Source organism: Aquarana catesbeiana, linkage group LG03 (genome assembly GCF_042186555.1).
Source record: "Aquarana catesbeiana isolate 2022-GZ linkage group LG03, ASM4218655v1, whole genome shotgun sequence".
In the NCBI taxonomy this organism is placed as follows: domain Eukaryota; kingdom Metazoa; phylum Chordata; class Amphibia; order Anura; family Ranidae; genus Aquarana; species Aquarana catesbeiana.
Window position 1 is genome coordinate 246,184,100 of NC_133326.1, and position 17,569 is coordinate 246,201,668.

The 17,569-nt window shown below is 39.5% G+C and overlaps 1 protein-coding gene across 2 annotated transcripts in view; it reads left to right on the forward strand.

Moving 5' to 3' along the window:
* PPHLN1 (periphilin 1) overlaps positions 1–17,569 on the forward strand; it is a 136,827-nt gene that overhangs the window by 70,488 nt on the left and 48,770 nt on the right. Inside the window, exons 6-8 of one of the 2 annotated variants that reach the window (XM_073619939.1) lie at positions 598–660; positions 9,455–9,660; positions 13,501–13,583. In XM_073619939.1, the coding sequence (XP_073476040.1) occupies positions 598–660; positions 9,455–9,660; positions 13,501–13,583 (352 nt within the window). The remainder of the gene's footprint in view (positions 1–597; positions 661–9,454; positions 9,661–13,500; positions 13,584–17,569) is intronic. The other variant, XM_073619940.1, reaches the window with a different exon arrangement.

Sequence of the window (17,569 nt, forward strand, 5' to 3'; positions counted from 1 at the left end):
AGTGATTCAGTTTATCCAGGCTGGGCATATTCTAAACTATTCTATTTTTTAATTACAAGTTGTAGGTAGAGTATACAGAATTCTATTTACATCATCTGCTGCATTGTTGAACCTAGTTTTATTTCTTTTGGAGGAGCTTGAGCTCACGTCTTTACTCATGTAAATTATCTTCGGTATCTTTTCTTCTTGCTTTGAAGCACTGTTGGGTGGTGTCCATGCTAAGGATTTCCAGCTTGGTGGAGTGACTGAGTCACAAGTGTCTTGAAGCTCATTCAAAATGGTTACAGCTTCTCTCTACGCTGAACTACGTTGTTCCACTGTAAGAACTGAGCATAAATTCACCAAGCGGAAATGGCAGCTTTCCAGCCATCTTCTGTATATTTGCTCATAAAGTTTTGTAAAAGACACCATTTATTATAAATGTGTTAAAATGGGTTGACATTGGTTTGAATTGGATGGCCATGATTTTTATTTTTCCTGCAAATGTTAAGTTCTTATACATCTTTATTGTTTGGATACATATTCTAAGGTCCCATAGTTACTGAATCACTGAACCATGATGCAGTTTACTAACGCTGTTCTATATATTAATTTCAGAATGTTTTCTACTTGTGGAAGTGACACAGCTGTGCTAATGAGTTCTCACCAAGCTAATTGGAGGTAAAATAGGCACATAGTTGTGAAAACACAATTTTATCATTAACGCATTTTCAGTTAACTAGTTTATTGAAGTGAGATTTTCAGCTTCCTTTTGCCATTACGTAGGCAATTTTGCAGTTATTTTGTAGCAATACATTACCTTTTAATACAAACGTTTTGCTTAAATAATGTAATGCGTTTGGAACAAATATATACAGTATATTTCATGTAATATAAAAACCATGCACTATACAGAACACCGGTATTAATACTGTAGTGCACTAATATGTTTAAATAGGGCCAGAAAACTGGAACACATTCTGGAACTGGCCCTATTTTTAAAAAAACTGGAACGCATTCATTTATGCTTAAAAGCTTGCTTTGTAAACATGTGTTAATAATACTTTCAAAGGGCCTTTACGGACTCTTTTCTTCTTTCTCTTGACAAACCACACTGTAAGGGGGTACATGTTTTTCTGCTGGCCCTACTTTTTCCACCGTTAGACCAAGATTCAGATATGTATCAATGGCTCGATACTCTAGATCAGCCATTCTCAACCTTTTTAACACAGAGGAACCCTTGAAAAAACTTTCTGGTCTCAGGGAATCCCTGCTAAAAATGACTATATCTACAACTCATGATACATTAGTGTGATGGTCAATGAGAAGAATGCTCCTTACACTTGTGGTCATTGGGAGAAATTACCCCTTTACAGACGGCAAAAAAAATAAATGGTGTCAGTGGGAACTTATCTGAGAGGCAGAAATTGCTCAAGGAACCCCTAGCAACCTCCTGGAGGAACCCTGGTTGAGAAACCCCGCTCTAGATAAACCAAACTATGTATTTTGTACGGAAGTATTGCACTATTTACCAAGCGATATAAAACACCCCTACTTTTTATTCAATAGAAACAGCTAGGTAAAATATCAGCACTACTCCTGTGATTACCAAGAGTAGTGAAGCATAAGTGATTTTATTTTCCCCTTTTTTGTTTAAAAAAAAAAAAAAAAAAGAAGAAAAAAAATGTTAGCCTCGCTAGACCTATGCAGATTATTGCTATCATCAGTCCCTTGTAGATTCTCTCAAGGAGTATATAGAAACAATGCTTTTCAGAAAGGCAAAAAGAGTTCAGATAATATCAGTGCCTTGGTTCTCACTGCTATAGAAAGTAAGTCGAAAACTCCTCAACTGGGATTAATTAAATCTTTCAGAATTATTCTCCTTTACTTTATCCAAATCTAAGCTTTCCCATTGATTTTTTTTTTTTTTTTTTTTTTTTTTAACTTGCACAAGATGATTTGCCATATTTGAGCTAAAACTGCCCAACAAATAGGATAACTGTGTGCTAGATAGAGGGTTCCAAAAATACTGTTGCGTTAATCCTTTAGTCCCATTACCTTTGGTAACTCTGAGGACGGTACATCAATTGTTTAAAAGTCTTAGGTTTTTTTTTTTGTTTTTTTTTTTTGTTTTTTTATCCTGCTTATAAAATATGCAAATGTAAGGTACATTGGAAAATACTAAATGCCCATTGAATGGGTAATTTCATAATATATTGTAACAAACATTGTCCTTGTTCCAAAAGTGACCTTCAAGCAAACCTGTGCTTTGCCTGTGCAGGGCAAAGTAGCAAGTAACTTTAGTCTTGTACCCCACAGCTACTTATACTCTCCATGGTTTTGCCCCATTCTCCTGCAAAAAGGAAAGCCGCTAACCTTGCATTTCCGGGTATGGGGATTCATTTGACCCACTCCCTATCTTCCAATGTGACAATGCTGGCTAAGCAGTTGGCTGCTCAGGCAACAAACCCTGTAATGAAGGTGTAAGGATGGAGTCGTTAGCCCTGTTTTAGAAGCTCAAGTAATGACATGGCGCTTACACAGGGCTTCATGTCTTCACACTTGCAGCCAAATGGTAAGTATAAGCAACTGCGGATGTTGGCATTAAAGTGATCCTGTTTTTTTGCTCTGCGAATTAAAGCAAAACCTACCTTTTTTAAAACTGATTTTTCATTTGCCTTTAAATAGTTTTAACCAAACTGGTCCAAACAAACTATTTACTTCACTAACCGTTGCAGCAGCTGTGTGTATAAACTGTATACTGTGAACTGCCTATGCCACTTTCTGGGAAAAAAAATCGAGTTGGGCTGAGCGCTACTCGTCATTCAGAGGTGGCTTTGTATTCTGTGAATGAATACAAAGATTCCTCAGGTTGGCTGAGGCAGAGAGATGAGCTGATGTCACAAACTCCACCTCAGCCAGTCAGAGAAAGCTTTGTATTCATTCATGAAATTCAAAGATTTCCTCTGAATGACTGAGCAGCACTCAGCCCAACTTTGTTTTGTTTTAGGAGTGGGACTGGAAGTTCTTGTCCTGCTGCCAGAACCCAGTGTTGTATACTTTTGTGTAGCTCAGCTACAAAGTTATACAGTGCACGCTGCAACTGTTAGTGAAGTAAATAGTTTGGACCAGGTTGGACCAAACTAAAGTTAGATGATACATGGGGAGCTTTAAGCACCTACTAGTTTTGATATTTTTAGCCATACTTATTTGGTAATTGGAGTAGTAAATTGGGACCAGATTATCTAAGAAGTAAACTTTGTGTGTAAATTCCGCTCACTTTTGTGTTCTTGGTCTGATTCTTGAAAGTCCCAGCCTGTGTAACGTCTAGGTCTTCTGTTGTCACCCCTATTCACGTCTTCTAGGGGAAAGCTTAAAGTAGAACTATAGGCCAAACTTTTTTCATTTTTGCCATCTGTGTCCTATTGGGGAGATTTACCTTCACTTCCCATAGCCAAAACAAGTAAGTGAAAGGAAATCCATGCAAATTAAGGGCATTTCTTGGGGCCCCCAAGTCAGTAGAACTAGTGTCCCCATTGGAAGTTTTCCACTGAAGTACCGTATTTATCAGCTTATAACATGCACTTTTTTTCCCCTTAAAAATCAGGGAAAAATCGTGGGTGCGTGTTATACGCCGATCCCCGACGATCTCTGCTGATTGTGAGCGGAGCGATCGCCGCCGAGATACACATAGCCGAGTGTATTTGGCTCTTCTCGGCTCCGCTCACAGTCATGCCCAGTCCCGCCATTGGACCTGTGTTATGTCCATCATAGGGCGGGACTCGGCGTGATTGCGAGCGGAGCCGAGTACACTCGGCTGTGTGTATCTCAGCTCCGCCCAGTCCCTGCGATCTCGGCGGCGCTATATTTAAATCTGTCTAAGGCTGTAATGACAAGGTTGCAATGGACACTGGGGGCAAGGCTGTAATGACAAGGCTGCAATGGACACTGGGGGCAAGGCTGCACTGAAAAGGCTGCAATGGACACTGGGGCAAGGCTGCACTGACAAGGCTTCAATGGACACTGGGGCAAGGCTGCACTGACAAGGCTGCAATGACACTGACAAGGCTGCAGATGGACACTGATAAGGCTGAATTGATGGGCATTTAAATGTAATTTTTTTGTCCCTAAACTTCCCTCCTAAAAGTTTTTTTCCTTAAAATTCCCTCCTAAACTTGGGGTGCGTGTTATACGTCGATAAATACGGTACTTAGCTATTCTGGGGACAACCCAAAATTTGGGATTTTCTTTCACTTTCGACGATAAAAGTAAACAGGACAAATGGAGACATTAAATTTTCAGAATGGGGGGCACAGACCGCAAAAAAGGTGTTCTAATCCATCTTCAATCTGTCCAAAAGTTTGAAAAAGGTTTGCCTTTAGTTATACTTTAAAGCTACCTACAAACATTAATAATGCAGTTGCTGTATCATGCATGTTCTTTGGGATTACTTCCATAATTATACATATGGAAAGTGCTCTAGAAATATGGAAAAATGCTTTAGGAATCCCCAGCTGCAGCCTTTCTTCAAGGGGTGGGGGCTAAGGCAACGAATACTAGGTAAAATCCAAACCAGCTAGTTGACTGATTTGGGAAGGAGGAGGTCTGCTGAAGTTGAGGGGACCAACATACAAATAGACATTCCCAATCTCAACTGCTCCCATATTCTCTTTACACAGCCAACAAACTGAACAAAAATGCCTTATGCAAAGCACAGACAAAAGAACGTATATACATACATCTCACTAGCTTCATGAAAAATAAAACATACACAGATTTGTTCAGTTATGTTTGATTATTTAGTGCTGCTAAAATAGAACATGCATTGGTTTTCATGAAAAAGGTGATTTTCAAGGCTTTCAGCACCTGTTACGATGGGAATTTCAGCCACATTGCTGGTCGCTTATAGGTGGCCATTTTAGCACCAGGGTGATACAGCCACCTGTCTAATGGTAAGATGAACCAACTCGAAATGTTGACTTTATTTTACTCTTTGTGCTGGTTACACTGTACCGGGGCTATAACAGGTGTGTTTATTTTTAGCACGCTGAGATGTATTCAGTAAGACAAGCAATTGTCCCTTACTAGACAAGACACATGTGTAGTTGGACATTCTTTTTGTAAGAAAAAGATAGTGTTGTAAAGGTGCTGTTGCTTGTAAATTATCAGGCAAATGGGCGCAATGTAGTGCTAAGCTTGGAATGGTGAACATCCATGTAGATCTAGAAAATATGCTACATTTGTAAGTAGCACCTCTACATCCATAAATGGATATTTCAGACATGGGTAAATTCTGGTGACTTGAATCTCCATCGGACTTCTGGTAACTCATGGATATGTTTGCAGCAACAACTCTCCAGTAGGGTTGTTGCTCAGCCCTTTTGCACCCAAAGCTAGAGTGATGAGACCATATTCCAGGATGCCAATAAATGGTTCGGCCTACTTGTATGAAATATATATTGTGCCAACTCATCATGGAAAGTAAGGTGAGAATCTTTCAGACCCTTTATTCTTGAGCAAACTCTCCATGTATAGTGCCTTGAAAAAGTATTCCTACCCTTTGAAATTTTCCACGTTTTGTCATGTTGCAACCAAAAATGTAAATGCATTTTATTGCGATATTATTATTATTTTTTTTTTGAGATAGACCAACACAAAGTGGCATATAATTGTGACGTGGAAGGAAAATGATAAATGATTTTCAAAATTTTTTACAAATCAATATCTGAAAAGTGTGGCATGCATTTGTATCAATACTTTGTAGAACCACCTTTCACTGCAATTACAGCTGCAAGTCTTTTTGGGTATGTCTCTACCAGCTTTTCACATCTAGGAAGTGACATTTTTGCCCATTTGCAAAATAGCTCAAGCTCTGTCAGATTGGATGGAGAGTGTCTGTAAACAGCAGTTTTCAAGTCTTGCCGCAGATTCTCAATTGGACTTAGGTCTGGACTTTGACTGGGCCATTCTAACACATGAATATGCTTTGATCTTAACCATTCCATTGTAGCTCTGGCTTTATGTTTAGGGTCTTTGTCCTGCTGGAAGGTGACACTCCACCCCAGTCTCAAGTCTTTTGCAGACTCTTAACAGGTTTTCTTTTAAGATTGCCCTGTATTTGGCTCCATCCATCTTACCATCAACTCTGACCACCTTCCTTGTCCCTGCTGTAGAAAAGCATCCCCGCAACATGATGCCACCAGTGCCACCACAGAGTTAGTTTTGCACCGCACATAGAGTTTTGCTTTTAGGCCAAAAAGTTAAATTTTGGTCTCATCTGACCAGAGCACCTTCTTCCACATGTTTGCTGTGTCCCCCACAAGGCTTCTCGCAAACTGCTAACGGGACTTCTTATGGCTTTCTTTCAACAATGGCTTTCTTCTTGCCAATCTTCCATAAAGGCCAGATTTGAGGAGTGCGCGACTAATAGTTGTCCTGTGGACAGATTCTTCCACCTGAGCTGTGGATCACTGTAGCTCCTCCAGAGTTACTTTGAGCTTCTCTGATTAGTGCTCTAATTGCCCGGTCTGTCAGTTTAAGTGAACGGCCATGTCTTGGTAGGTTTGCAGTTGCGCCATAATCAATCCATCATCTGAAAATGGAAAGAACAGTGCTCTGTCAGATGTTCAAAGCTTCGGATATGTTTTTATAACCTAACCCTGCTTTAAACTTCTCCACAACTTTATCCCTGATCTGTCTGGTGTGTTCCTTGGCCTTCATGATTCTGTTTGTTTACTAAGGTTCTCTGACAAACTTCTGAGGGCTTCATAGAACATCGTTATTAATACAGAGATTAAATTGATTATTGGATTAATTGAAAACCATTTACAATTTTCCTGCCACTTTGTGTTGGTCTATCACATAAAATCCCAATAAAATACATTTACGTTTTTGGTTGTAACATGACAAAATGTGGAAAAATTTCAAGGGGTATAAATACTTTTTCAAGGCACTGTATATTCAGCATAAATGTGAAATACAATTTGTGGGTATATTAGCATTATTTTCTATGCTTATTTTGTGTAAAAAAAAAAAAAAAAAACTGTTTAAAACTGCACACAGAGGTGTATTGATGATTTTTAAAAAATGGATAGTTGTTTGTTCCATTAAAACTGCATGTAAATTTTGTTCTGTGTGAGTGGGTCACAAATAATATTCTCGGCCTTTTATTCCTTGCAGATCAAATGTTGTTCATTAAGAAAATATATATATATATATGTAAATGGGGAAAATATTGCCTTATAGTCACTAGATGGTGCTGGGTATCATAGGAAGTGTGTGCTCCGTGGCTACGTTTAGTGGCTATAATTTAGCTTTTTCCCTATTCTCCTTTTATTCCTTAGAAAAAAAAAATTGATTTGTGCTGAATATAGTCTAAAAACCTTCTTTATTTTTTTTTTTTTTCTTTCTGTAATATTTTACAAATACATTCCAGATGCGCTAAACACTTGGTCTTAAACAGTGGAAACGTTCCCTCCTTAAATTTGTGGAAGTCCCTAGTTAATGCAGCTTATCACCTCCAATCACAAATGCTGAAAAATGATGCATGGTTGGGTAGGAGGTGACTTGCATACCTCCTATAAATCGGACATTTAGATAATTGTCTTTTATGGTTATGCTAGCCTAAGGCCTCACTGCTGCTGGTAAACGGACGTTCAGAGGCAGTTGGATGCTTTTTTCAACTGCCCCTGAACTCAGCCAATGTAATCTTATGTGTACATGTACACAGGTTCGTTTAATGTCGTTTTTAGGCAGTTGTGTTTTTATAGGCTTTTCTTTGAAGGCAAAAAAAAAATGACTTCAGACTTCGAAGTTTCTGATGTTTCAGCCGCTAAATGCAGCAACTAGCGTTTAACCGCGTTTTGTTTAGTAGTTTTTCTTTTTTGGCGATTTTGGGAAAAAAAAAAATTAATAATAATTTTTTTTTCCAAACGCTTCTAAACACAAACGCGGCGTGTAAAAATGGCAAAACGGACGTTTAAACGTGGGTTACTATCTGTCAAGTTAAATTGTTCAGGAGAGGTTGTAAAAGCATCCCGTGTACATTAAGCCTAAGACTTTATGCATGTGTTTCTAGTACACCTAATGCACCTTGTCCTTGTTATGGAAAAGATTTATTGCATTGCTATAACACTTGTAAGAGCGAGCAGTAACGACTGGATGAACATTTTTACGCAGGTTTCAATCTGCGTAAAAACCTGTGGGGTTTCATTGTAGTAGCTGTGGTTTTTTTCTTTGATTTGTTTTGTGCTGTTTGAGCCGGGGAATGCCCAAAGGCTCTGTATTGTACAACTTTTTCAGAAAACCAATAAAAAGTAAAAAAAAAAACCAAAACAGTAGAAACGTTTCAGTTGGCAAGGAGCATGCGCTTGTCTAAATGCAGAGCTAGAGATCTGACTGGGCTTCTCGGACCTTTGCATATAGACTACTGCTTCCACACAGAGCTATGTATGTATGTATGTATGTATGTATATGTGTTGGTATGTGTGTATGTGTATACATACATACACACCAGGTAGGACACTTCTGCCATATCTTCCTCATTTCTAAAGAGATTCACATCTGATTTGGCACTCCTGCTTCTACCAGATATATAACTAAGAATTGAAGATGCAATCTTCGTTTCAAACGCGTTTTACTTCAGTCTTCATGCTTATACAAGTAATGACTGCACAGTTACAGACAGAAACTCCATCCTTCATCAAGTTGCATGTGTATTGTTCAACATATTAGCCGCTTTTATAGGCTAATGCATCAAGCTAGAGTGCACACAGGTGCATCCCTTCACCAATCTCCTAATTGACCCTTTTGTATAATATACCTATTGCATATTAACATCGCACAATGTGAACACGTTTTTTCAAACAATAAAAAAAGAAAAGAAAAAATCAATATAACTCTAAAAAAAAAAAAAAAAAAATGGCATAACTCCAAAATCCATTCTAACCAAAATTCAAAAAGAATTTTAAAAAAGTATTAGAAAATGTATAACTAACTTAGTACTATTTCTTTATCCTGTTGAGCCTATATTGGCTAACAACGTGGAAAAAATTCTGCTGTTCAAACAAACAGTATATGGGTAAAACCCTGCTCTTAATAGAACTACACACACATTGCTTCCCAATTTTGTGTGTGTGTGTGTGTGTGTGTGTGTGTGTGTGTGTGTGTATATATATAATATATATAACACTTCTGTGCTATGCAGTTGTGTGTTAAGACAAAAATATATATATATTGTTTATGCATTTCTCCAGTCAACCTTAAATGCAGCAAAGACAACGAAACCACTTCTAAAAATAAAATGCACTGCGCTAAAACTGTATAGCATGAAAAGATGAAGATGTGGCAGTGGAGTCCTATGCACACATGTTGGTGTTTTTTTTTTTTTTTTTTTAAGAAAAGCTAATGGGAAAAAAAAAAAAAACATTTTGTAATTTTCTTGTTTTCACAAAACGTTATTTTATGTTCAACAAAGAGAGAACAGAGAAGGATTCAGAAGAAAAACGTTATGCCAGCCTCCATACATACGGGAGCGGTCTCCTCACAGAAGAGAGTCCCCATATTTCCGAGAATCTCCAGTAACTAGAAAAGACTCTCCACATAGTAGATCCGGCTCCAGCGTCAGTAGCAGAAGCTATTCTCCAGAAAGAGGCAAGACATTCCCCACACACCAGCACAAAAGTATGCTTTTTTTTTTTCTTTTTCTCTGAACTGCTTTTATATTGCATGTAATACGAAATTTCTAGTTTTATGTTGCATAGTTTTTCATTAAAGACATGGATGAAATAGTTTAGAATCTTTAACATAATCAAGCACAAAATTTATAGCTGGATTGAAATTTGGCAAGTGCAGCAGGGACCAGTCAAATCTCAATTAGAAAATTTTCATTTGACTAGGAGCTGCAACTTGCTGGCTGAAAAAAAAAAAAAAAAGATCCATCTCTGGCCAGTCTATAGCTTTGGATAGTTGTAATTTTGTAGCCTCTTTTACACTAAACAGGCTCCTATTATAGAAAGGGTGGCACAGATGGGTAAATTAAATGTCAAGCAATCAATACTCAGTTTAGGTAGATGTACTTTTTAGGTGTAAAATATGATTTATACAAACAAGCTACCAAATATAAATGAGAACAGGTAAACAGTAGCATCAAAAGGTAAATGATTACCAGCAAGGATATTTGAATAACACACCAAAAAGTGATAATGTGCATAGTGTATTAAAGTCCATAAATCACACTTGATAGGGTCAAATCTATGGGTCGACCGTTGATAACTTCATCCAACACCACACCATGTGACCAAAATGTGTCTCCACTCCCCAGTTTGGATGTAAACTCACCAGAAAGGTTTGCATCACACTCTTGTGTTTTGGCAATCAAGCAGTTAACCATCATAGGGTTCAGATGAATTCCGTCAGTGCACGTTCCCCAGCGGGTAATATAGGAGAAATAGGACTCCACATAGTGTGATATCGTCAAATTAAATAAAGCATTTACTAAAAAGCATAGCCCGATGGTAATATACTCACAAACAGGCAAGGTAAAATTGCGTTCATATGATGCAGATGCCAGAGATACCCGTCACGGCAGACATAAGGTATAGGTCATTCCTCCCCTGATCTGATAGTTCAAAACACTCGGATCGTCACTTCCGGTGGTGCGTGAACGTCACTTCCTGTTGCCGTACAGACGTGTTTCGTCATACCAACTTCGGCCTGGGATTGGCTGTATGGCACGGCAACCATCTTTAAATACACCCACTTATGCAAATGACAGAAAATTGCTTATCCACCCTCAGTGTGCCCGCAGCAATGATATCTCTATCATCCACCACAAACATAGCACATTACAATCCATATAAGTTTAAAACTTCAACACAATCAGTTCATAATTGAATACTTTTCATATAATCAACATACGGTTGATATAGTTGGACCGAATATAATATATATCAGTTAAAACAATAATTAAAAAAAGTTATAAGAAAACACTTATATAACATCCAGAATAGAAATAATATATACTAGAAAATGCATTTCCTGGGGAAAATGCGTGGGAATGCTGAATAGCTGAATTGCTAAAACGGCCCCCATCAAAACTGCCCCATCATACTGCCATCAAAACTGCCCCATCATACTGCCATCAAAACTGCCCCATCATACTGCCATCAAAATTGCCCCATCATACTGCCATCAAAATTGCCCCATCAAAATTGCCCCATCAAAATTGCCCCATCAAAACTGCCCCATCAAAACTGCCCCATCATATTGCCACCATCAAAACTGCCCCATCCTATTGCCACCATCAAAACTGCCCCATCCTATTGCCACCATCAAAACTGCCCCATCCTATTGCCACCATCAAAACTGCCCCATCATATTGCCACCATCAAAACTGCCCCATCATATTGCCACCATCAAAACTGCCCCATCATATTGCCACCATCAAAACTGCCCCATCATATTGCCACCATCAAAACTGCCCCATCATATTGCCACCATCAAAACTGCCCCATCATATTGCCACCATCAAAACTGCCCCATCATATTGCCACCATCAAAACTGCCCCATCAAAACTGCCCCATCATATTCCTCTATTATAAATCAATACATGGTGTGTCTGTCCCCTCCCCCGGGCTCTGTAATCAGAGCTGAAATGCTCCAGCCACCGCCCATCACTGTGTATAACAGAAGCTTTGGTAACCATGGCAACAAGAGCAGCACAGTACACTCTGTTTAATGGCTAAAATTTCCTGAAATGACCACTAAACAAACAGCTTTTTCATAAAAACTGTAAAAGATATCAAACTGAAAAGCTATAGCCAGATAGCTGAATATTTTGTGAACATTTTAAAGTTTGTTTGGGGTCTGTAGGTGAACGTATGAAGGAGCTGAAACTTTTGGGAGCAGAAGATTTTAAGAATCTGAAGCATGCTCTCATTGACTTCAATGTTTAAAAAAAAAAAGTGTTAAAAAGCTTAATATTTTAAAAAGTATAAATAGTAGAAAAAAAGTTGAAAGAGACTAACACTTTAATAGTTGAATGGTTTTAATAGCTGAAAGTATGCAGAAGTTGCGCAGAGCCAAAAAACGTACGGAATAATAAATAAAATTAATAATAAAAATTAAAATAAATAAAATCGAATAACAATAGTGGGACTGCTAAAGCATTCCTACCAATTAACTGAACACTTACTACATATTCTAGATATGAAATCCATCACCATTGTCACCATTAAGCGACCTTTTTATTTTAAAAAACATTTATAAAACAATTTAGGTCGAGTTCTATATTCATACCATTAGGTGGTAGACACTTCATTAAAAATATCCAAATGTTAGAAAACACATTAGAAAAGCAGGTGAAGACCTGGTGGGATGTGTTCACTTTCAAACATTATTTAAGGGAAAACCTAATTTTTAGGAGTATGAGATGGGAGGTAGCCCCCCAGGATGGTCTGATTGATAAAGCCTTTATAGACGAATGGCTGGATCTTCCGCTGTGAATGCATATACTGACGCTAGTTAATCTTTACAACTTATTTACAGCAGTTTGCATACCAAACCAGTTATCTAACGTAATTGCCTGAATTGTAAAATTGGGTTTATTCAATTTTTCAGTCCTCACTAGTCTGCAAGATATATCTGGACTGGTTCTTGTTCTGTTGGATTACATTTTATTCACAGGTAATTTGTAAATCCGCCTACAAGGTTTTTTTTCTGGAAAAAGTTTGGAAGGATAGATACCGGTATTTGCCACAGACTTAAATTGTGTACTACTCAGTTTTATCACAGTAAATATTAATTGAAAAGCAGATGCAAATACGTCATGAGAACTAGAAAGGAAAACTTTTTTTTCCATTTACAAATGATTGCACTTTTAAATATTGCTTTGCAGATTTAAGCTGGTCATACACTGAGTTTTTATTTTATTATATTCAGCCTGCAGGCTAAACGGAAAAAGAAAATCGTCCTCCATCCATGCCCAATGTGGTCGAATTAATCTATTGTTGCTATCCTATTTTGACACCAGCCCTGTTGGATGTCAAAGTGCCCAAGCAACAGCTGCATATGATCTGATGCAGCTGCTATTCAGCCCAAATTTTTTCAAGCAGACAAAATTACAGACTTTTTTTGTGAAATTTGGTTAGTTCCTCAGTAACTGCCACTTTCTTCTTGGTCACTTGGACAGAAATCAAGAGAAGATCCATCCAGTGGGGATACAAATAAAAAATAAATAAATAAATAAAAATTATTTTGTTGAATTCGGTAAAGACAGAAGTCCTGCTAATTTTTTCATTTCTGTATGTGTACATGTTGGAGAAACGCTTTTCGTTTCCTGTTGTGTCACCAGTGAGTCAAGGTAAATTTCGCAGCAGATGCACAGTAATATAAATCGAAAAGAGTTATTCACTTTCCCTCTCCCAAAACTGAAAAATCTTAAACTGGTTATGTTGAATAGTACAACTATTATACAGCATGTAGTTGTGTAATTTACATGTTTTGTTTTTATTCTATTACAGATAAAGACAAATCAAGCACACATCCTTTAAGATCTTCTAAAGACCCATCTCCTTCAAGCTCAGGCGCTATAACTACCAACAAAGTAATTTTTCCATTATCTCTTCATTTACTTATGGAATGCATTAAGACCTAATCCAAAATACCATATTATAAATGAATATCATGGTGAAATTTTAAGACCTTGTTCCCAAGGGTTTATCAATGCATAACCCATACAAGGGCTGTGTTTACCTACACAGAAAGGCACAGGTGTTCTGTGCATCCCCATGCAGGAAGTTTCATTAATTTCTGTTGAGATGCAGCGGATGCATGATTCCAAAGACATTGTGCATTCAGGGCCTTGCACAACACCGATGACAAATTGGGAGCAGTGGAGGTTTGTGCAACGGCTGTGTCCCAATAGACATCTGTGGGACATCCTGCACGGGACTACACTATACCTGTGCATATTTCTATGCCGGTAAATACACAGGAGTAAGCACTCCTACTAGTGGTCAGCAGCAGGACAAATAGAATATCCTGAGGCTGATCTCCATGAAAGCTAAATACACAGTTGCATTTCATATGAGAGCTGTTTTATTTGACAAATGATTTTATGTGGCTAGCACTGAGATTTACAAAGCTAGACTGCATAGCCAGGCTGGTGACTTCAGTCTGCTTTAATACAGTTTAACAGACACCTGGACAAATTGCAGCCCCAGGGCCACATGTAGCCCTTTGGCTATTCCTATCCTGCCCTTGCTGCCGGATTAGAAGGCCATGGACCGCAAACAAGAGTGGGGACGGCCTGTAATGTATACCAGTCAGTGCAGAATCCTGCAGGCAACGATTTCCCATGTAAAATGTATCCAGTGACCTCACTAGCAGGGCACACTCGGCATTATATGTGAAGAATGGGTAAAAGAAAGCAATGGACTAGTGAGTACCTCTAAAAGGTGGAGCAATGTGGCAATTCCCCTTCGTCTGGAGGGTGATTGTGCAAAAAAGCATTCCACTAAAAGAGTGGTGTTTTTCTTTATGGCCCTGCATAGATTGCTGTCCAGAGGGGGTCATTGCACCTGTATTGGCAAAAGAAAGGTCTCACAACATCCATTCCAACCTGTTCATGGTTTCTAAGTCACATGGAGACATCTGGCCTACTCTGGATCTTGGAGTCCAGAGTTTTAAAAAAACAAAATTATAACTTAAAAAACTACGAGAACCCCCTATCGGGGCTTTAAAGCAGCCAATGAGATGCAGTGTAGATAATTGAAAAAATTGATTTTATTGATACAAAAAGTATAAATAACATTAAAAAATCGCTAGATGAATTCTGACTGTTTGAGTCAGGACATGAACTGGATATAGCGTACAATTGCAGCGGACTATGCCTATAATTAGAACCAATGCAAAATACTATGTATTATAGAGCAACCACAGTTTCCTCAAATGTTGAATCCTTAAAATTTGATGACAACAGACAATGCCTATAAATAAGGGCAATATGCAATGCAGTAGATGTAGGACAACGAGAGTTGTATGTATAAATCTTGACGCGTTTCGACCCTTGCTGGGTCTTCTTCAGAGGATGGTTGTCCACTGTGAAAAGGTCAACATATATCAAACATAACATCAGATTCAACAATAACAGACCTATATATGTATACCATGTAACATATCTGCCTAGGTTGTATAGTTACCTATCGCAGGATTTCTGGCGTTTTTTAGAATGTTTTAGGTGATGCGATTCCTCCTATGTTCCCTTGTCTCCCCCGTGTCAGTGTCGGGCCAACTCCCCAGGGAACGGGCGGTGGACCAAATATGTCTTGCGAGGGATCACGCCTACATGCCCCCCATACAGGAGAGGGAAGGAGAGAAAGGGACAACAAGCGGCCCGAACTGCACCCAGATAGGTTCACGTTAGTACTAGAAACAAAGTGAAAAACGAGGGGTCAATTGGTTCTTCCACATAGTTAGGAAGTTCCTCTATTATGGAGTTGTATAGAGTTGTTAGATTATAGGTCCATGGGTGTGCAGGAAGGCAAAAGCTGGAGATAAGAAGAAGAAAGGCGGGGGGAAGGGGAGAGGGGAAGGGGGAAAAAAAGCATGGTGGGAAAAAAAAGGGGGGGGGGGAAGGGGGAGGGGGAAGGAAAGTGGGGAAAAGGGAAGAAAAAGAGGGGGAAAGAGGAGAAAGCGTGTAAGGAAAAGTGAGGAAAAAAGAAAGGAAGTAAGCCATGAAGATGTGAGTGAATGACAGAAATGAACAAGCAAATAGCAAATGCCCTGCTGCCCTTTAAGAACCATGCAGCATGAGGATATATGGAAAGAACAATAAGGTAAAAGTACCGACAATCCACCAGTGAATGAACCAAGTGGAAAGGGGAAAGACCAGCCTATGCTGGATAGGATATAATAGGAAAAGGGGAGGGGAAGAACTGGGAAAGTGAAGGAGGGGAGGGAGGAGGGGGGGGCAGGGGGGGGTAAAAGAAAGAGGGGAAAGAGCGGAGAGGGGGGAGGGGGGGGGAGGGGAGAAAAAGTGGATGAGGAAAGGGGGGGGGAGAAAAGCGGGGGGGGGGAGAGAGGTGGGAAGGGAGGAGTGCTGGGGGGGTGACGTGATGAAGGGGGTGTGTGGGGAATGACAGTAAGTGTATGTCGGAGGAAGGGAAGTGTGGGGACTAATGTGAGAAAAAGACATAGAGCAAAAAGTGCACAACCCTCCACCAAAACAATCAGTGAGAAATGCAAACGGTGACAAAGTGCAGAGGTGGTAGCGGAGCTAATTACCCAATCAAGCGAACCCGAATAAAAGGATTGATATGTTCCTGGTTCTGAAAAGTTAGAGTATAAATTAAAACTAAATGAAAAACATGACTAGCACTAGGGTGCGCGCGCGTGAGCACGGCGTCCGGAGGGGATCCGGGATGCCGCTGGCAGGATGAGAAGCGCCCAAGTCAAGGTGTTGCCACCTAGTGGGCGCATATAGGAGACGCAGGGCCCAATCGTCGCCTCTCTCACCCTGCCAGGAAGGCATAGAAGGTGCACCCCCGCCCCCAGAGGAGAAGCACAGGCACTGAAGGGGAGGCAGCCGGGAAAATAGAGCCAAACAGCCGTGGATTATATGCTGTGTAGACAGATGATGATAAAGTGTGGCACAAACAGTCCATGTCACTTGTTCACTGGGTACTGCATACAAGGTCTATATAATATGAATTGACTACTGGCTGACCATAATCTGTACACCGTACTCTGCATATCATTATCTCCTAGGAGATGGTTACACAGTTATAATAGCATAGTCCGATTGCAGTTACATAATCAAATAGCACATATACAAATGAAAGAAAAATTACATAATACCTAAATGTTTTTACATATGAAGAACTCTGAACTGTTTTTAGGCTGGATTTTTCTAAAAAATAGAACATTGCGGAGCGTAAAACCCACTTTGTTAAATCCCATAACATACACGAAGAGATACACCTCATACATTCAAAAGTAATGGGGAAGATGATAGTAGAGATATTGGTTGTATGTAGGGAAAACCAGGCAGGAGTAGGTACAAGATTGGAAATGCTGATAGATAAGGTGTATTGTGGAAAGCTCAACTTTGGTCAGCATGGGGGGGGGGGGGGGCGACAAGGGAAGAGGAAGAAACAAGAAGAGGGAAAGGAAGGAAAGATAGGTGATGTTATATCTTTCCTCATGTTTCCACAGAACATTGCGGCACATACGGGATGGAAGGTCCTTTCCCATACTTTCCCTCATGCTGCATGGTTCTTGATGGGCAGCAGGGCATTTGCTATTTGCTTGTTCATTTCTGTCATTCACTCACATCTTCATGGCTCACTTCCTTTCTTTTCTCCTCACTTTTCCTTACACGCCTTCTCCTCCTTCCCCCTCTTTTTCTTCCCTTTTCCCCCCTTTCCTTCCCCCTCCCCCTTCCTCCCCTCCCTTTTTTTTTTTTTTTTCCCTACCATGCTTTTTTCCCCTTCCCCTCTCCCCCTTTCCCCCCCCCTTTCTTCTTCTTATCTCCAGCTTTTGCCTTCCTGCACGCCCATGGACCTATAATCTAACAACTCTATACAACTC